General features: G+C 36.7%; 2 protein-coding genes across 5 annotated transcripts in view; both read right to left on the bottom strand.

The window, feature by feature from the left end:
• Positions 1 to 299: 299 nt before the first annotated feature.
• LOC127453674 (polyadenylate-binding protein 1-like) lies at positions 300 to 7,358 on the bottom strand. Its single transcript, XM_051720240.1, has 9 exons — positions 7,170 to 7,358; positions 6,963 to 7,078; positions 6,282 to 6,421; positions 5,971 to 6,065; positions 5,465 to 5,602; positions 5,282 to 5,377; positions 1,079 to 1,354; positions 885 to 952; positions 300 to 515 (listed from the first exon to the last, which is right to left on the bottom strand). Exons 1-8 carry the CDS (start codon positions 7,341 to 7,343, stop codon positions 893 to 895), a joined length of 1,095 nt encoding a protein of 364 aa, XP_051576200.1. The 5' UTR covers positions 7,344 to 7,358; the 3' UTR covers positions 300 to 515; positions 885 to 892.
• Positions 7,359 to 10,441: 3,083 nt separating this feature from the next.
• LOC127453643 (pleckstrin homology-like domain family B member 3) overlaps positions 10,442 to 21,641 on the bottom strand; it is a 38,219-nt gene continuing 27,019 nt past the window's right edge. For 3 of the 4 annotated variants that reach the window (XM_051720199.1, XM_051720196.1, XM_051720198.1), the window contains exons 8-15: positions 19,447 to 19,548; positions 19,276 to 19,357; positions 17,812 to 17,983; positions 16,801 to 16,885; positions 13,483 to 13,614; positions 13,193 to 13,400; positions 12,903 to 12,988; positions 10,442 to 10,974 (exon numbers count right to left, since the gene is read on the bottom strand). In XM_051720199.1, the coding sequence (XP_051576159.1) occupies positions 10,840 to 10,974; positions 12,903 to 12,988; positions 13,193 to 13,400; positions 13,483 to 13,614; positions 16,801 to 16,885; positions 17,812 to 17,983; positions 19,276 to 19,357; positions 19,447 to 19,548 (1,002 nt within the window). In that variant the 3' untranslated portion in view covers positions 10,442 to 10,839. The remainder of the gene's footprint in view (positions 10,975 to 12,902; positions 12,989 to 13,192; positions 13,401 to 13,482; positions 13,615 to 16,800; positions 16,886 to 17,811; positions 17,984 to 19,275; positions 19,358 to 19,446; positions 19,549 to 21,641) is intronic. The other variant, XM_051720197.1, reaches the window with a different exon arrangement.

Here is a 21,641-nt window from a genome sequence, read left to right on the forward strand (position 1 = left end):
GAGTCTCTTTTTCATTTAGTAAACGGGAATGACATAATAAGAGTCTCAAATAACACCATAAATATGCTCCACGATGTAAACAAAACCATTTGCAGGAAAGTAATTAATCATTCTCAATAAAACCAGGAACGTAAATTAATAAAGTAAACAGAGTAAACAGTCCTTCAAATAGTGACTTAAATGTTGAAAGCTAAATGTAGCAGAAAATACGTACCTAACATTTGATAAAATACACGGAAATCATTTAAAATAAAACTGCTTTGCAAAACAAACAAAATCCCATGGTATATATAATATTTATTTGCTTATTCATAACTGCTCGTTAAACAAGTTTTAGCATTTAAAATTGAAATTGAAATAAAAAATATTTTAATAAAAAAAAAATTAAAAAAAAAGAGAAAATATATGTATAAACTGTGCAAGATTTTTTCAGACAATATGGATGACAGGGATGGTGAAGATTTATGTGCCTTCTCCATCTGATAAGCTTGAAGAACAGCAACTCCGTTATTCACCTGAACACACACATACACACACAAACTGTGTTAATAATATTGTAATTCTGTAATCGTTACTCATGTCAGGGCATTTTCTTAAAAAAAAAAAAAAAAAAAAAAAATCTTGTTGTTGTAAAGTTGTTTAAATAGTTGTTTTTATGGTCATTTTAGGGTTTGTAGCATTACGGCATCATGGCAATTGACCTTATTGGTCGACCACTAGTTTGGAGTGACATAATTTTCATTTTTGGGTGAACTATCAATTATAGAGTATTTATGTCAAACAGATCCTACAAGTACTATTTGACGGAATTTATTTTCAATGAAATGTGGTCGAGCATCAACAGGGTGAGATATCTTGTGTGCTATTTAAGACGGGTTACTCACAATGAGGGTCAACACCCAGTGTCCCATTGAGTGCTCAAGTAAGGGTAGTATGGAGCCAAACTCTGAATCTGTGAAACATATAGATTCATGCTCAAATAAAAATCTGAATTTGTTTTTTAAAAAGTATGTAATTAAGCCTGCTATGTTGAAAAATCATCGTGTGTCGTTTTATCCACTATATAGTAGATCCTGACCTGTGGATCCAAATAATTTCCAGACGGTGGGTTTGTATGGTTAAGGTTAATGACTGGGTTTATCATCAGATGTTGGTTGGAAAAGCTCATCATTCTCATTGTGTGTTGGCGGTTAAGTTGAGCCTGTCGTTCACTCTTCCGCTGCGCGAGCGAGACGTATATCGGTTTGGACGCGATGATGCGGCCACTCATTTCAGTGATGGCTTTAGTGGCCTCTTCAGGAGATGAGAAACAAACAAATCCAAAACCGCGATTGTGGCCGCCGTCCGTCATCACCTGAACACAAAACTGTCACTAGATTTCTCAAAACAGACTTCTGTATTTTTTTAGGCTTTGCCTGGTTACAGTTGTGAATTAAAGGAATAGTTAACCCAAAATTGAACATTCTGTCATCACCCTCATGTAATTACAAAACCGTATGCTGTTGATTTTTGAAGAATCTCCACACCTCTTTTCTACAGAGGCCCTAAGAAAAATTTATTTTCTGAAATATTTTTGCATTCTCTCACAAAAAGTTTTACTTTCCTTCACAATAGTTTTATCCATCCCTTACAAAAATTAACCATGTTTTTTTTAATACAGTAACTATAGTTTAATTACTGTATTTGTAGTAAAACCATAAACATACAATTTACCACTGTTTTACTACAGTAACCATATTTTAACCATGATATTCATAGAAAAACCATAGTAATAACACAGGAAAACCAAAACTATTAAGTCCACCAAAAAAAACATGGTTAGAGTTACTATAGTAACACCACGGTTAATTTTTGGTTCATGAAGCATGTTTTTTAAAACTATGGTAAAATCCGCAGTTATGGTTTTACTAGAAATATCATAGTTAATCTACATTTACTGTAGAAAAACCATGGTAGATTTTCATAAGGGATGAATAAAGCTATTGTGGGGGGAAACGCAAAACTATTGAGAGGGAACGAAAAACTTATTGAGAGGGAACGCAAAACTATTGAGAGGGAACACAAAACTATTGCAAGGGAAAGAAAATATTATTGCAAGGGACCACAAAACTTATTGCGAGGGAACGCAAAACTATTGAGAGGGAACGCAAAACTATTGAGAGGGAACGAAAAACTTCTTGCGAGGGAACGCAAAACTATTGAGAGGGAACACAAAACTATTGCAAGGGAAAGAAAATATTATTGCAAGGGACCACAAAACTTATTGCGAGGGAACGCAAAACTATTGAGAGGGAACGCAAACTTATTGCGAGGGAACGCAAAACTATTGAGAGGGAATGCAAAACTTATTGCGAGGGAATGCAAAACTATTGAGAGAGAACGCAAAACTATTGCGAGGGAACGAAAAATGTATTGTGAGGGAACGCAAAACTATTGAGAGGGAACGCAAACTTATTGCGAGGGAATGCAAAACTATTGAGAGGGAACGAAAAACTTATTGCGAGGGAACGCAAAACTATTGAGAGGGAATGCAAAACTTATTGCGAGGGAATGCAAAACTATTGAGAGAGAACGCAAAACTATTGCGAGGGAACGCAAACTTATTGTGAGGGAACGCAAAACTATTGAGAGGGAACGCATACTTATTGCGAGGGAACGCAAAACTATTGAGAGGGAACGCAAACTTATTGCGAGGGAACGCAAAACTATTGAGAGGGAATGCAAAACTATTGAGAGGGAATGAAAAACTTATTGTGAGGGAACGCAAAACTATTGAGAGGGAACGAAAAATGTATTGTGAGGGAATGCAAAACTATTGAGAGGGAACGAAAAACGTATTGCGAGGGAACGCAAAACTATTGAGAGGGAACGAAAAATGTATTGTGAGGGAACGCAAAACTATTGAGAGGGAACGCAAAACTTATTGCGAGGGAATGCAAAACTATTGAGAGGGAACGAAAAACTTATTGCGAGGGAACGCAAAACTATTGAGAGGGAATGAAAAACTTATTGCGAGGGAACAAAACTATTGAGAGGGAATGAAAAACTTCTTGCGAGGGAACGCAAAACTATTGAGAGGGAACGAAAAATGTATTGTGAGGGAACGCAAAACTATTGAGAGGGAATGCAAAACTTATTGCGAGGGAATGCAAAACTATTGAGAGGGAACGAAAAACTTATTGCGAGGGAACGCAAAACTATTGAGAGGGAACGAAAAACTTATTGCGAGGGAACAAAACTATTGAGAGGGAACGAAAAACGTATTGCGAGGGAACGCAAAACTATTGAGAGGGAACGAAAAACTTATTGCGAGGGAACGCAAAACTATTGAGAGGGAACGCAAACTTATTGCGAGGGAACGCAAAACTATTGAGAGGGAACGCAAAACTATTGAGAGGGAATGCAAAACTATTGAGAGGGAACGCAAAATTATTGAGAGGGAACGAAAAATGTATTGTGAGGGAACGCAAAACTATTGAGAGGGAACGAAAAACGTATTGCGAGGGAACGCAAAACTATTGAGAGGGAACGAAAAACGTATTGCGAGGGAACGCAAAACTATTGAGAGGGAACGCAAACTTATTGCGAGGGAACACAAAACTATTGAGAGGGAACGCAAAACTATTGAGAGGGAATGAAAAACTATTGCGAGGGAACGCAAACTTATTGCGAGGGAACACAAAACTATTGAGAGGGAACGCAAACTTATTGCGAGGGAACGCAAAACTATTGAGAGGGAATGCAAAACTATTGAGAGGGAACGCAAAACTATTGTGAGGGAACGCAAACTTATTGCGAGGGAACACAAAACTATTGAGAGGGAACGCAAAACTATTGAGAGGGAACGCAAACTTATTGCGAGGGAACACAAAACTATTGAGAGGGAACGCAAAACTATTGAGAGGGAATGAAAAACTATTGCGAGGGAACGCAAACTTATTGCGAGGGAACCCAAAACTATTGAGAGGGAACGCAAACTTATTGCGAGGGAACGCAAAACTATTGAGAGGGAACGCAAAACTATTGAGAGGGAATGCAAAACTTATTGTGAGGGAATGCAAAACTATTGAGAGGGAACGAAAAACTATTGTGAGGGAATGCAAAACTATTGAGAGGGAACGCAAAACTATTGAGAGGGAACGAAAAACGTATTGTGAGGGAACGCAAAACTATTGAGAGGGAATGCAAAACTTATTGCGAGGGAACGCAAAACTATTGAGAGGGAACGAAAAACTATTGTGAGGGAATGCAAAACTATTGAGAGGGAACGCAAAACTATTGAGAGGGAACGAAAAACGTATTGTGAGGGAACGCAAAACTATTGAGAGGGAATGCAAAACTTATTGCGAGGGAACGCAAAACTATTGAGAGGGAACAAAAAACGTATTGCAAGGGAACGCAAAACTATTGAGAGGGAACGCAAAACTTATTGTGAGGGAACGCAAAACTATTGAGAGGGAACAAAAAACATATTGCGAGGGAACGCAAAACTATTGAGAGGGAACAAAAAACATATTGCGAGGGAACGCAAAACTATTGAGAGGGAACAAAAAACGTATTGCAAGGGAATGCAAAACTATTGAGAGGGAACGCAAAACTATTGAGAGGGAACAAAAAACGTATTGCAAGGGAACGCAAAACTATTGAGAGGGAACAAAAAACGTATTGCAAGGGAACGCAAAACTATTGCGAAGGAGCAAAAAATGTATTGTGAGGGAACACAAAACTACTGAGAAGGAACAAAAAATTTTTGCGAGGGAACAAAATATTTCGAGGTAAAGCAAATCTATTGAGAGGGATATAAAAATGTATTGTGAGGGAATGCAAAACTATTGCGAGAGAACACAAAACTATTGAGAAGGAATGCAAATGTATTGAGAGGGAACTAAAAACTTCTTACAAGGGAAAGCAAACTATTTTGAGGGAAAACAAAACTATTGCGAGGGAATGAAAAACTTGTTGTGAGGGAATGCGAGCTATGGTGAGGGAACACAAAACTATTGCAGAAAAAGAAAATTCCCTCTCTGTCCTCTAAGGGGCTCTGTACTAGTGAGTATGAAAAAATGCCATTAAAACACCATGTATCTTTTATGGAAAAGTGCTTTATAAACATTCTTCAAAATTCTCCTTTTGTGTTCCACAGATAAAATAAAATCAAACAGGTTTGGAATGACATGAAGGTAAGTAAATAATGAGTACATTTTCATATTTGGGTGAACTCTTCCTTTAAGAAAATAAATGACTGATTCTACTTGTTTAAGAAACAAAGATTCACTTTTACCTTCACACTGGTGATGTTGCCATATGGTGAGAACTCTTTGAGGAGTAGCTCACTGTCCACGCTGTCACTCAGATTTTTAATATACAGATTTACTCCCTTTTAAGAAAATAAAAATGCATTAAGCATCGTAATAAATGCACTAATCAGCAGTGTCCACGCAGCATCACTGTCTGTCTGTGTAACCTGATAGCGTGTTATGTTCTTCTGCTTTATCTTCTCATATCTGCGCTTCAGTTCCGCCTGACGCTCGCGTTTCTTCTGAGCGCGACTCACATACAGCCGCCTGCCGTTCAACTCCACCCCGTTCATCTCATCTACAGCCTGCGGATGCATTTTTAAGTCAACATGAATCAAAATGGATTCATTTATTTCCTTAAAACATGATCCTGGTCTTATTGTGAACAATTCATCAGTGCATGTTATTCCAAAGAAAATCAATTGTCTTTATAATCTTTTATCAAAATGTTGCTTGTTCCGCCTCTGAAACTACTTTCCTTTTCGTGTGATGTCACTAATCCTTCTTATTTTTCAACCACCTGTCATATAGAGACACTTACACCATCTACTCAGTTCCCAATTGAGCATTGGTTGAGCCAATGTCGTTATGTCCGTTTGGTTCCAGTAGTGGTGCAGAAATGACACATTTCACCGTAAAAATATTTTGATAAGCCTCTGGTTATGTTACGCACCCTCTTGGCATCACTGTTATTCTTGAAGTTGACAAAACCGAATCCCTTGGAGTTTCTGCTCTCATCAGTCATGACTCGAACGCTCATGGTCGGGCCTAAAATAACAACGATATTTTGATGCAAGATGCAAAAGAACAAAAGCAAGTCAACGAAGAGTGTTTCAAGGAATATTCCGGGTTCAATACAAGTTAAACTCAATCGACAGCATTTGTGGCATAATGTTGATTACCACAAAAATTCATTTAGTAATCAACATTATGCCACAAATGCTTTCGATTGAGTTCTATATTGTCCACAAAATTAATACTCACCAAATTTGCTGAATATCTCATTGAGCGTCGTGTCAGTCACATCTGATCCAAAGTTCTTGATGTAAACGTTGGTGAATTGTTTGGCTTTCTCCTGCATTTCAGCCACACGCTCTTTACGGGACTTGAAGTGGCCGACAAATCTTGAATGTGCGTCAAAAGAGACTTATGAGACAAACATTCTGAAGCATTATTTTATATCATCTTTCCAGTATTACAGCACATTTTCACCTGCCGCACTGCAGATCCTACTGAAAAGTCCCAATGTTAGTTTCATTTTAATAATCATTTCAGTCTGATCTGAACAGTTTCAGCAAATATTGTTTTATGATTCTGTCACAATGTAATGCAACTTTATAAAGAGGCTGCTATTAAAGGATGCAGCAGTAAAAACTACGTTGAACCTGACAGCAAACTGCAGCTTGTGTGTGAATGCAGCAAAGCACTGTTACTCATTTCACATGTAAAGATGTCAGTCTTAAAGACACAGCAGCTACAAACACCCTTAAAAAGTTTAATTCACAGGGTCAGAGAAAGGGGTGAAATCGACAAGTATGTTTATGGCTTAAGAGAGGACCATAGAGACAAATATAAAGTTTAAGTATGACATAACAATGGAATTTAGTTTTGATGTCGCACTTTATAACAATACAACATCAGTGAATCAAGTTAATCACAACTTACACAATCTGCTCATTGATCAACATGCTGTTTAATCTGCTGATGGCTTTTTCAGCAGCTTCATGGGTCTCGAAGTGCACAAATCCAAAACCTTTAGATCCATTTTCATCGCAAGACACCTGTAGAAAAAGAAATGTCTTTTTCTCCGGCACTTTATACAGATGTGTGTTTAATAAAACAGCATAACTGCAGACAAAGCTCATTACTTACTTTGCATGATAAGATGTTTCCAAAGGATGAGAAGATATCGAAGAGCCCCTCGCTGTAAATTGATTTCTCCAGGTTCTTGATGAAGATGTTTCCCACCCCGCTCTTCCTCAGTGAAGGATCTCTCTGAGACCACATCACACGCATCGGCTTGCCATTGATCAGGTCAAAGTTCATCGTATCTAAGGCACGCTCAGCTGAGGTAGAACAAACATGATGCAAATTTGGTTATGAATTCCTTCATTATGACATTTGGAAATTCAGCACTACAAATAGCATGGATGGATGGACAGACGGACAGACAGACAGACAGACAGACAAACAGACAGACAAATAGACAGACAGACAAATAGATAGATAGACAGACAGACAGACAGACGGGCAGGCAAATAGATAGACAGACAGACAGACTGACGGGCAGGTGAACAGACAGACAGACAGACAGACAGACAGACAAATAGACAGACAGACAAATAGATAGATAGACAGACAGACAGACAGACGGGCAGGCAAATAGATAGACAGACAGACAGACTGACGGGCAGGTGAACAGACAGACAGACAGACAGACAGGCAGACAGATAGACGAACAGATGGATGGACAGATAGAGAGACACATAAAAAGACACACAGACAGACAGATGAACATGCAGACAAACAGACAGACAGAAAAATAGATGGACAGACAAATAAAAAGACACATAGATGGACGGACAGACAGACAGACAGTCTGACAGACAGGCGGATGGACAAATAGGCAGACAGACAAACAGATGAACGGAAAGACAGACAAATAGACAGACAAACAGACGAACGGAAAGACAGACAAATAGGCAGACAGAGAGACAGACAGACAGATGAACGGACAGACATATAGAAAGACAGACAAACAGACAAACGGAAAGACCGACAAATAGACAGACAGACGAACAGGCGAATGGACAGACAAATAGACAGACAGACAAACAGATGAACAGAAAGACAGACAAATAGACAGACAGACAAACAGATGAACAGAAAGACAGACAAATAGACAAACAGACAAACGGAAAGACGAACAAATAGACAGACAGACAAACAGATGAACGGAAAGACAGACAAATAGGCAGAGAGACAGACAGACAGATGAATGGACAGACAAATAGAAAGACAGACAAACAGACGAATGGAAAGACAGACAAATAGACAGACAGATGAACAGACAAATGGACAAATAGACAGACGAATGGACAGACAGACAGACAAATAGGCAGACAGACAAACAGATGAACAGAAAGACAGACAAATAGACAGACAGACAAACAGACAAACAAATAGACAGACAGACAAACAGACAAACGGAAAGACAGACAAATAGGCAGACAGACAGACAGACAGATAAATGGACAGACAAATAGAAAGACAGACAAACAGACGAATGGAAAGACAGACAAATAGGCAGACAGACAGACAGACGAATGGACAGACAAATAGAAAGACAGACAAACAGACGAATGGAAAGACAGACAAATAGACAGATGAACGGACAGACAGACAGACAAATAGGCAGACAGAGAGACAGACAGACAGATGAACGGACAGACATATAGAATGACAGACAAACAGACAAACGGAAAGACCGACAAATAGACAGACAGACAAACAGATGAACAGAAAGATAGACAATTAGACAGACAGACAAACAGACGAACGGAAATACAGACAAATAGACAGACAGACAAACAGATGAACGGAAAGACAGACAAATAGACAGACAGATGAATGGACAGACAGACATATAGGCAGACAGACAAACAGATGAACAGAAAGACAGACAAACAGACAGACAGACAGACAGATGAATGGACAGACAAATAGGCAGACAGACAAATAGACAGACAGACAAACAGACAAACAAATAGACAGACAGACAAACAGACAAACGGAAAGACAGACAAATAGGCAGACAGACAGACAGACAGATGAATGGACAGACAAATAGACAGACAAACAGATGAACGGAAAGACAGACAAATAGACAGACAGACAAACGGACAGACAGACAGACATGATCATGTTAAATCTTTGTACAGTCTGTAATATTAACTTGCTTCCATTGAAACGAATTGAATTTAAAGATGCTCTTTGGAACATCCTCAAATCACACTGGGGTAACATGGACACAATATAAAGAAATACATGTATATTTTTCATCGAAGATTTTACTCAAATGATTGATAATATAACTTAAAAAATTATAAAAGCATAAATGGTCTCAATCAAGCAATACTGTTGCAGTAATATAGACTAACATTACATTTGGTACATTTGTTGGAATTGTTTCTGATTTGAGCTCATCTCACCATCCGCAGGTCGTTCAAAGTTCACATAAGCGTATCCGAGCGAGCGGCCGCTGAGTTTCTCTCTACAGACTCGGATGGACAGAACCGAACCGGCCGCACTGAACTTCTCATAAAGAATCGATTCAGTCACGTCCGGTTCAAGATCACCCACATATAACGAGCCGCTCACCCTCATCATCCTCACAGATAATCACTCAATAATTCTATCAATAAATGAGTGATGTCCAACTCAAATACTTCAGATTCACCGAGCAGCTGTGTAACGATCAATGCAACTCACCGATTTAAAAATTACAGATAAACATTCGAATCAACATGTTTAAAAAGATACAATGTAACAATACAGTATGCGCGAGCTGCACGGAAACGTTTTATTTATAGACTTCGCATTAATCACACTGACTACTGCATATCTAATGTATTTATTACTTTATAATAAAATGATCTACATATTAAATATTTTTAAAACGAAATATAATTTTATTATGAATATATATATATATATATATATATATATATATATATATATATATATATATATATTCAATTCGTGAATTATTAAGCTATTACTTGTGATCTGGATCAGAGCTTAAATTAATAACCACATATTCTTTATATTTACAAGGTAAATATGACAGATTTTATCTGTAACGTACATATATATTTTTGTTTTATTTATTACTATTAATTGCTGCAGAAGATTTAATTAATATACAGCACTTTCAGGACCACATTTTTGCATATTATATGTTGTAAAGTCTAGTTTTGTCATTAGGCTTCAGTTTGAGCAATTCTTTTACACAATAACATTAAAAAACAATTCAACAATGCTTTTGTAGTTCATGATATTAAACTCATCCCTTTTTTTTTTTTTTTGGAATGTACATTTTTATTAACAATTTTGCTGAATTTCCCCCCCCCCCCCCCCCCCACACACACACACAAATATGAATCAATTTCAATTGCAAAATATAATAAAAAGCCAAAACAAATAGTAAGAATAATAAATAACGTGTCAGAAATATAATGCTGTTGCCCTCCATCAGGGAGTGATGTGTTAACAGTAGGTGGCAGCAGAACACAAACCCATTGAATGTGTCTATTTATACAGTATGTGCTGCTCATGTCCCTCTTCCATACTTGCAATATACACAATATTCCTGTCTCCACTCATCCTACAGTCCGCTCCACTGAGATTCATGTTCACTTTGTGCTGTGGTGTCCATTAAAAAAATCCTGAGTGCAAATTCTATGAGATGAACAAAGACTACATCTCTCTGTTATAGTACATCATTGAGTAAAACACTAAGTGTCTTTTGTTGAAGTCTTCATCAGTATCTGCTGTGTTCATCAGTTGCTGTGACAATAACATCCATCCAGATCCTCATGGCTTCCGCACTGTGAGCCACGAGAAAGAACAGTCGCTCGTATGTTTTCACACAGAAGGTGAGACTCGGTCGTGGAGACTGAAACACAAAGAGGAATGATGCATCAAGAAAAGCCATAATTGACAAATCATATATATCTCTCTCTATATATATATATATATATATATATATATATAAGAAAAAAATATATTTATATAATGTATTATGTATATGGGATCATGACATGATGCTAATTTGTTTGTTTTTCATAACTACATTAAAAATGAAATTCACACAAAACAGTGACTTGAATACACCTCTACTATGATGAACATGTTTTTTACTGAATTCAAAGTCATTTTTATATTTTTCTGGGGCTTAAAGTAAAAAATTTCAAGTGGTGTAACCATCTGGAGAGAGTAAAATAAAACAAAAGTCTCATTAACCCTTTAAGCTCAGATGAGCTCGCAAGAAAACAAAATAGTCAAAATATAAACAACTACAGTTTTGACCAACACACAATAGGTATCGACTGAAAGCTTAGAAACTCTACTTTATAATGCATGTAGACATTATGACCAAAACTGAACAAGCACTTTGAAATTTGCAGACAAATCAGAAGTGTTCCGTTTTGATCATTTATTTAAAAAAGTTGCACTGTACATATTTTTGTAATCGTTAAAAACATCAGACTGATTAAATATCCATGTGTCATATGTTGTTGGAAAGCTCTCAAAGAGTAGAATACAACCAGCCTATTTGTTTTACTCACAGACAAAAAATATAGCAAGTAACAGCTAAGTATATGTCTTTGACAGTTATGTTAGTGTTGCTTATTTAACGCATTTTCGCTTACAACTTCCATTTATAATAAATAAATGAAACATAAAATATCACATAACATTACTTAGAGGAGGTGATTATCTTTCAAACGAGCCCACACACAAGGTAATCAGATGTATAGATCATTAGATAATCCACATGAAGCACAATGTTACATATGACCACCAGGAGATGGCGCCAAATACATGACACAGACTCAATGATGACACAGATGACACAGAATGAAACTCATTCTGTGAACTCTCATTACTAAAATCATGTGTGCATGCTATGCAAACCTTTAGTCATTGTTGTGTTTGCATGTGTAATTAGTTCTTATGTACAATTATTATGTTTTATTTGTTTGGAGAGGCTTTTGGACACTAGGATAAATTATTTTTGCAATGTTATAACTTTTGATTGCTTTGTCATATCAACATACATTTTTTCTATTTAATTTTGTGTATGCCACTGAAACAGGAAATCTTTAAAAATAGAGCTTCAAGTGTTAAAAACTGAAATTACTGAAAAAAGAGTAGTGCAGAATAATCTTTTACTACTCTTACTTCTTTCTAACAATTTTGTTTTGAAATATTATTAATATTTGAAAAACTAAAACAAATCAAAGTCATGTGATGTAGCCAACATGCAGACAGCCATTTTGTTGTCATGTGACCAAAATAAATAAATAAAATAAAACAGTAAATTAAAAAAAAATAAATAAAATATTTCAAAATTTTTATAAAAAAGGACCAAATTGTGTTCAGGTCAAATGGTGTAACCCTGAGAACACCCTTATATTCTTGACTCAAAAATTCATAATATTTGTAAAAAAAAAAAAAAAAAAAAAAAAAAAAAAAAAAAGCTATTTTTTTTTACCTAGAAAAATATGTCAATGATTAGGTCTTATCTATTAAAGGGTCAAGCAAAACATTTTACCACCTTTTACTTGATGGTTACACCACATGACATCAAGTCATTAAGTCAAATTTTATGTAGAAAATTCTATAAATGTTTTTCAAAAAATGTCTGAAACCAAATAGCACACAAATATAACATTTCTGCAAACTTGAAAAATGTGTTTTAAAACTAGACTTCTAATTTCTATCTCTTTTAACAACCTTATTTGTCAATGACCGCTATATATTTATGAACACGGTCAAGACTCAAGTATACCGTCTATATGAAGAATATGTCAGACTCACTGTTGTAGCCGTTCGTAGATGATCATAGTAAACTTCCTCAATGGCCTGAAAGTAAATCACCCCTTTGAGTTTCTTCTCATCAAGTTCTGAGAACAGAGTCCAAAATAACAAGAACATTTAAATAACAGGTATTTAAAATGCCTTATAATACACCTTATAATCAGTAGCACGTTCGATTGATAAGTTGTAATCACAGTTATAATGAATTATAAAATGGTCAACACTCATTATCATGTGTTCTCAGGTGTTGCATAATAACTGAGGTATAATGCCCCGTTTAACGTCCTCACCGGTGTAGTACGCCAGTCTTTGGTGGTCTAGATCGAAGATAAACCACCTCCTCCTCCACGTCTTTACTCTGCCGCCACGTTTTGTCAGAAAGCCGCCACACCTTCGCGGCGATAAATTCACTCCCATACAGCCGGTCACATTGTGACCCAGCGCCTCCACGTGAGCACGCAGGTCAAAGTTCAGCGTCAGTGAGAGTGGGACACCCTGCTACATGAAGAAGAAGAATCAGACAAGATAAAACCACAATTAAAAACTAAAATACAACATTGAGATTGCATAGTTTTAGTACCTCTGTCGTCCTCTGCGCTGGATTATGCTGTTGATCTTCAGCGTTTGATTCCAGTTTTGATTCGTCTGTGTGTATTTTTAATGAATTCAGCTCGATCTGTCTCTGTTCTGCCTGCAGTCGCCGTCTCTCCTCCTGCAATCAAACAAATCACTTACACCACTGACACTCAAACTGGGCGACACGTAGCTTGAATTATTTTTATGCTCTTTTTTTTTGGCCATTGCGTTTCCAAAAGTGTGTCATAAAACGACTTTCATGACACTTCCTTGTCTCGCAAATTGCAAGTATGAGAGTGTTAAGACAGAGATGTTTTTTGTTTCATTTCTGTGAATTATTTCAAACGGTCCGTTTCAATAAATCAATTCAAAACTTGATTAAACTGCTAAAAAATATCCATTGAAGTCTCAGTGTACACATTTATGTAAGTAAATATTGCTGTTTAGTGAGACCCCCGCGTGACTGCTGTGTGCATTTTCCATTTCCCTTTTTGATTTGTGACTAGTAGCACCTAATAAACATGCAAAAAAAAACAAAACAAAAAACATATATTTTTTAGAGCACGCATTTTTCCTAAAAATGTATGTCCTCATATGTGGACAGCGGGACTGAGTTGTGAAATTAATAAATAATATCAAGCTATAGAAAGTCTGATTTTGTTCATCAAATAGTTTATGATGTTTCCAGGAGTGTTGATTATTCATGTTTTTGAGATGTTACAGACATTACATCAGAAATTATCATAATTAATCCTGATTCAAAGTAATGTCCAGCATCATCCAATCACTGTCAACCATGTTAAAATAAAATGATACATTATAAATTCTGAATCGATGTACTGATTATCATTGTCACATGTCTGTCAAACATGTTGAGTGATCCAAACATCATCTGCAGCCTGAAACTGAACTTTTGATCAGATTTTAGGAGTGAATGCACTTAACTGCATAGAGAGCTATAGGATGCTCCCTTGCTCCCTATTTAGTGAATGACTTAACCTCCAGTGTGCTGTCTGTCTGCACTGGTCTCAGAACAGTTTGAAATGCACCTTATTTTCATCCTAACTCCATATAAAGCCTCTGAAAGACACATTTATCAGTTTTTGGATGCACAGTAAATATAGGATATTTTAACTGAAACTGAGCATACAGTCCACAAATGTGGTCACTGTGTTTAGCAGCGTGCCATTTACCGAAAAATCGCTCAAATGTTTAAAATGGCATATCGGATGAAACTAGAGACTCCCTAGAGACCAGATGTAGTTATGTTGGCATCTCTCCCAAACACAAACTCTTCTGCGATCGCCGCCCTGTTGCTTTGTCACATGGCTCATGTACACATGAAAGTTTAACCCTTTACTGACAGCACAGAGTCTCCTGAACTGAGATCAGTCAGAATGAAATTAAATAATGTGTAGTGTATAACAAATCCAAAATACAACGTCCATGCATGTAGACGCGGGGTCGCACAAGGTTATGAAGTATTGTTATATTGGTGCATATAAATTAAATGGATTAATCCTCAGAGACCCAGTGTAGCAGATTTGCAATGTTTGTTTACAGCAATTAAACAATACCTATTTTTTATAAAACATTTAAAAAAATGACACATAACCATAGCTGACACTCTGACCTGTATCACGACAACAGTTGTGGTCTGAAATAAATTGCATATTTAATGTCACAGCTAGCTAAAGTCAAACATAATTCATCCCAAAACAAAATATGGTTAAAAATAACATTTTTATTATTTTTTTTTTATAATCAGTGGCTTCCTAAAAATATGATGGAGACAAAAAGACAATATATCATCAATCTCTATGCTTGGGTCTCTAAGGGGTAAAATATAATTCTTCTTTTTGTTTATTTAGTGAAAAACAGTGTGGAAAACATCCCTTGATTATTTGTAACTAGATTTTTACTGTATTTTACTCTTGAATTAGCCTTGTGCAACCTCATGTGTGGACGCTGTATTTTGGCTTTGCTATATGTAATGCATAATTTAAATTAATTTAAACCAACTGAATACTGTTCATAAGACTCTAGAGTGTCATATAAGGGTTAAACTTCTGGTGCATCGAGTCACGTGACACAACAACATGCCGTCAATTTCTGTGAAGCGCTTCTATGGATGCAGCACCAACAAAAGTGCCTCTGGTAAGAAATCTCTTTACTGTTTTTTTCATTGAAACCTGTTTGGTTGTAAAGAGGAGAGTCTCTAGTTTCATTTGATATGCTGCTTTAAAAAATACGTTAATTTACACACGTCAGCGCGCTGATAAACATGATGTCCACATATGAGGATTTTGGAATATTATTCCCTCAAAAGTTGGAAAAACTAGTTATTTTGAATAACTTTCTAACACATCTGTGGGTCATTTCACTTCATGTTAATATACATTTAGTTATATTTTATTATGTTATCACTGTACAATACGGTTCTATTCATTAACATTAATAAATGCATTCCTATATTTACTGTGTATTATCACACTGAGAATAAATGAGTTCATCTGAAAACTGATAAATGTGTCTTTCAGAGGCTTTATATGGAGTTAGGATGAAAATAAGGTGCATTTCAAACTGTTCTGAGACCAGTGCAGACAGACAGCACACTGGAGGTTAAGTCATTCACTAAATAGGGAGCAAGGGAGCATCCTATAGCTCTCTATGCAGTTAAGTGCATTCACTCCTAAAATCTGATCAAAAGTTCAGTTTCAGGCTGCAGATGATGTTTGGATCACTCAACATGTTTGACAGACATGTGACAATGATAATCAATACATAGATTCAGAATTTATAATGTATCATTTTATTTTAACATGGTTGACAGTGATTGGATGATGCTGGACATTACTTTGAATCAGGATTAATTATGATAATTTCTGATGTAATGTCTGTAACATCAAAAACATGAATAATCAACACTCCTGAAAACATCATAAACAATTTGATTTAATGTATGTGGACATACATGTTTAGCAAAACTATTTGCTCTAGAATTTTTTTTTTTCTTTTTTTGTGGCCTTTTCTTTTTTTGCATGTTTATTAGGTGCTATTAGTTACAAATCAAAAAGGGAAATGGAAAATGCACACAGCAGTCACTCTCGGGTCTCTGGAGGTTAATAACAATTTGAATCTACTGGTTCTTCTGATTTAAAAAATGTTCGTCATTTTAGAGCAAATATATAAATATCAAGATACAGTATGTATAAAATGTTATGAAAAGGCTGAAAAACATCAATATAATTTTCTATCTATAACTTGAGTTCATTACAGTCAGTAAAAGATGTCAGTTCTTGTCAGAGTATGAATAACTCACTCTCTCTTTGAGTAAGCGTTCTCTCTCGGCTTTGGCCTCTCTGAGTTTCCGTTCCATTTCCACCAAATCCAAAAGACTTTGAGGACTGGAAAGATGAGAGGCCACATGATCAGACAACTTCACCACAAACAACAGACGGTATCGGTCACAGCCCAGAGTTCATAATTATATCATAGCAAATAACAGTTTTCCAAACTTATTTTTTGTTGTTGTTATTTTCCCCTTTTTTCACCCAATTTGGAATTCCCAATGCGCTCTAAATCCTCGTGGTGGTGTAGTGATTCGCCTCAATCCGGGTGGCGGAGGATGAATCTCAGTTGCCTCCGTGTCTGAGACCATCAATCCGCACATCTTATCATGTGGCTTGTTGAGCATGTTACCGCGGAGACGTAGCGCATGTGGAGGCTTCACGCTATTCTCCGCGGCATCCACACACAACTCACCACACGCCCCACCGAGAGCGAGAACCACATTATAGCGACCACGAGGAGGTTACCCCATGTGACTCTACCCTCTCTAGCAACCGGGCCAATTTGGTTGCTTAGGAGACCTGTCTGGAGTCACTCAGCACGCCCTGGATTCGAGACGAACTCCAGGGGTGGTAGTCAGCATCTTTTACCACTGAGCTACACAGGCCCCCACAGTTTTCCAAACTTCCCTAAAATGAAAATTCTGTCATTATGTTGTTTCAACCCATATGCTGTTATTCTTTCTGTAAAATTCTCCTTTTGTGTTACACAGAAAAAAATAACAACGGAGAGTAAAACTTTGAGGCATTTGAGGTTTTCATGTTTGGGGGGGGGGGGGGTTATTTTTGTGCAAACTGTTTCTTTAATTTCACACACACAAACCTCAAATTCACATGACTCATACAAAATACATTACACACCCATGTAAACACACACACACACAATTGTGACGAGCACTTCATATAGAAATGATTATATTCTATAACATCGGACATTCACAGCTGCACATTATAAATCACAGGAACTACTGTGGGCAGCTCACCTGGGCGCACGGGAGGTGTTGGCGCTGTTGCAGGGTGTGTGAGAGCCATTCACATCAATATGCCCTGATCTCTGCCCATTACTGTGCCTGTTAGTCAGTCTGTGAGTGGCATGAGGAAGACGAGGAGATAGAGCCTCTGAGGTCGGTCTGTCCGGAGTCATCCTCACTAACACTGACACACACACACACACACACACACACACACACACAAATTATTTAATGTTCATTACTGTAATGCAAGTAAAATAATAATATATTATTTAAATTGCTTTTTTACCTGACGGTATTTTGCATTTGTTATAATACATTTACTATATATTGATTTTAATTTATATTACTTATTTTGTGTAAATACAGTATATTACTATATTACACTACATTACAGTTATGAGATTTTGGGGGAATAATATTTAATTGTCATGAAAATGATGCATTGATGAATAACTTTCTTTATTCAAAATGTATTTCTTTTTTTTAGCCTCTTTTCTCCCAATTTGGAATGCCCAATTCCCACTACTTAGTAGGTCCTCGTGGTGGCGCGGTTACTCACCTCAATCCGGGTGGCAGAGGACAAGTCTCAGTTGCCTCCGCTTCTGAGACCGTCAATCTGCGCATCTTATCACGTGACACGTTGTGCATGACACCGGAGACTCACAGCATGTGGAGGCTCATGCTACTCTCCACGATCCACACACAACTCACCACACGCCCCATTGAGAGCGAGAACCACTAATCATGACCACGAGGAGGTTACCCCATGTGACTCTACCCTCCCTAGCAACCGGGCCAATTTGGTTGCTTAGGAGACCTGGCTGGAGTCACTCAGCACGCCCTGGATTCGAACTCGTGACTCCAGAGGTGATAGTCAGTGTCAATACTCGCTGAGCTACTCAAAATGTATTTCTTATTAACTTGGGGTGAAATATGTTTATATGAAAATCACCATTTCATCCAAGTCATACAACCGCTAGTTTTTTAGTGTAAGGCGGTATCAAACAGGCAGTGCTGAGAAATTAGGTCACATCCCATAATTCAGTCATTACTTCATAAGATTCCTTATTGACTTATTGTTTGCGCAACAAATCTGTTTAATTAAGACAAATACAGCTTTACACACAGACCCAGTTCCACAGATCTTTGTGTGGTAGTTTGATTGATTTTGTCATGAGAAAATATAATGTTTGGAATAGGACAGACGCAGTAATTCATGCAGAACAAAAGCACCTGTGTGTCTCAACAGCAGCACTCGCTTTACCTGTAAATCCAGCAACTGACACGCCTTCATCCAGAGAAAAAAAATTACAAGAGCTTTCAGCAGTGATTAGTCAAAGCATGCACACTATTTGCCGTTGCGCTTTCTTTGTTGTCGTTTCACACACTGGTGTTGCTGTTTGACCTACTTATTGTCTTAACAATACAAGCATTATGACAATAAAGTTGATTTGAGCTCAGTTCGTTGCTCACCTTGTGCAGAAAGAGGTCTATCTGGGACTTTTCTGTGTGAGCTGCGTCTGCGGGGTAAACTCGATGACTCCTTCAGTGATTCCTGGAAACATTGATTCAAACTGATATTTAGTGTGCTGCTGACACAGCAAATCTGACAGCTCTGACTGTCAAACTAGTTTCACAATGTACCTGTGCTGCTCTGTGAATGGTCAGAGGGGAGAGTGACATCATGCAGGGGGAGGGGCCAGTGATGTTGGACCAATCGGAGAGCGGCTTCTTCTCTTTCAAAATCTACAAAGGTAAATGTCCTTGATGTTTAGTGTGTGAATGAGAGACATCTCCTGAACAGTGCTGCAAAGGTAATAAACTCGCATTAAGTGTTAAATGTTTCAATATAACAGTAGCAACTGCAACAGTTATGATTAGAGGTAGACCGATATATCGGTTTTACTGATTTATCGGTGTCGATAGTTCTTTTTGGAACTGTCGTTATCGTCATAGCGTAAGACGGCATAACCAATAGTTCCAAAAAGCAACTATCGGCACCGATAAATCAGTAAAACCGATATATCGGTCTACCTTTAATATACATACATATATATATATATATATATATATATATATATATATATATATATATAGTCCTTGATGTAAGTGTGTGAATGAGAGACATATCCTGACCAATGTTTCAAAGGTAATAAACTACACATTAAGTGTTATATGTTTCAACAGAACAGCAGCAACTGCAACAGTTAATATTAAAAGTAGACCGATATATCGGTTTTACAGATTAGTCAGTGCCGATATTTGCTTTTTGGAACTATCGGTTATCGGCATAGTGTAAGCGTAACTGATCGGCACTGATTAATCTGTAAAACCGATATATCGGTCTACCTCTATTATATATATACAGTATATACATGAGTAAATAAACCTTATATAATCGCATAGTGCATTGTAAGTTAGCCAAGTCTCTTTCATTTTAAAATAAGAGTCCCTTTTGTATTTCAGACTTGTTTTAAGTTGAAAGTCCCCCGTAATGCACTTAATCGTAATTTTTCTAGTTATAATTGAGATTTTGGTTTCACAATAAACTGCTTTATGGGTTTTATTAAATTTGGACTCTTGTAGCCTCAATTTATTTGCCCTTCATAGTAAGGAAAGACTAAGATTTTTTTATTTTTATCATTCTATAAATTGATAATGGCTGATTAATCAGTTTTTGGCCTTACCCACCACCTTGGTTATCGTTGTCGGCAAAATCCACTATTGGCCGACCTCTAGTTATGATCATAAATATCTAAAAACCTTCGTGCTGTCTACTGTCTACACAGGCAGCTGCATTCTAAGGACACCAGGGTCCGAAATCAAGATGGGCCCTGGGCAAAAATGCCACCAGAAGTGATAAAATGCCCCAAAAATTCACAGAATGAGGACAAAAATTTTAGGCATTTTGAAGTTTCGTCTTTGTGATCCGATATAGTTCTTAATATTCTATTGTCGGCCTATTCATACATTTTAACATATAAAATATGTGACTTAATGCTGCTTTAGTTTCATGGTTAAGAGGTACTGTAACAAATTCAGATGTGTGTTATGGAATTGATAAATCAAGGATGACACCATATATTTTTACCATTAGAAAACAATTATGCTCTCTTAAAGATTAAGAATGCCCCTTCAAATCAAATCCAGGGGGCACATATTGCCCCTTAATGGAAAAAATCATTCTTGCATTGATGTGCTCTGTTTTTCATCATTTTTCTATGTCAACAAACATGCGGCAGACACCTGTATTTTGCTCCTTCAGGTCTATAGAACAAACGGTGAGGGTGAAATTACAACCCAAAGTCTACATTCAATTAAATTTAATTAAAATAGTTTTTTAGTTCATGTCTGTTATAGGGCTGGATATTGATACAGATTTTCAGATTTGATTTGATTTCCGATTAACAAGCTCTTAATTCGATTCCGATTCGATATTGATTCATATAACTATATTTCAGCTATAATGTCCATTTTTTCTTACATATGAAATAATTTCTCTCCCAGCTAATTAATTATACTGGGGACCTTCTAACTAGGTACATTACAAAAATAATCATTTTAATATTATATTTTATAGTTTTCATGATTTTGGTCACATTTTAGCTTTTTAAATGAACAAATCCATGTATTATATTAATAAATATTATATTATATTATATTGCATATTTTATATTTTGTTACATGTTGTACTGTTTACAAGTATTTACACTGATTTGTAGAACAAGTGCTAAAACGGTACTGTCTCTTTAAGACTACCGGCAGTTCTGTAAATAAAGCGCATATTAATGAGAGAGGACACTAATGGCTTCTTTACCGCATCCGTGCAATTCGTAATT

The sequence above is a fragment of the Myxocyprinus asiaticus genome, chromosome 16 (genome assembly GCF_019703515.2).
Source record: "Myxocyprinus asiaticus isolate MX2 ecotype Aquarium Trade chromosome 16, UBuf_Myxa_2, whole genome shotgun sequence".
In the NCBI taxonomy this organism is placed as follows: domain Eukaryota; kingdom Metazoa; phylum Chordata; class Actinopteri; order Cypriniformes; family Catostomidae; genus Myxocyprinus; species Myxocyprinus asiaticus.

What these genes read in the sequence shown, in the direction of transcription:
- LOC127453674 (XM_051720240.1), bottom strand. Translation starts at nt 7,343, where the DNA reads ATGAACTTTGACCTGATCAATGGCAAGCCGATGCGTGTGATGTGGTCT. An exon ending in TTGATCAATGAGCAGATTGT is followed by an intron (nt 6,422 to 6,962) that starts GTAAGTTGTGAT and finishes CGCACATTCAAG; the next exon opens with ATTTGTCGGCCACTTCAAGT. An exon ending in ATAACAGTGATGCCAAGAGG is followed by an intron (nt 5,603 to 5,970) that starts GTGCGTAACATA and finishes ATGCATCCGCAG; the next exon opens with GCTGTAGATGAGATGAACGG.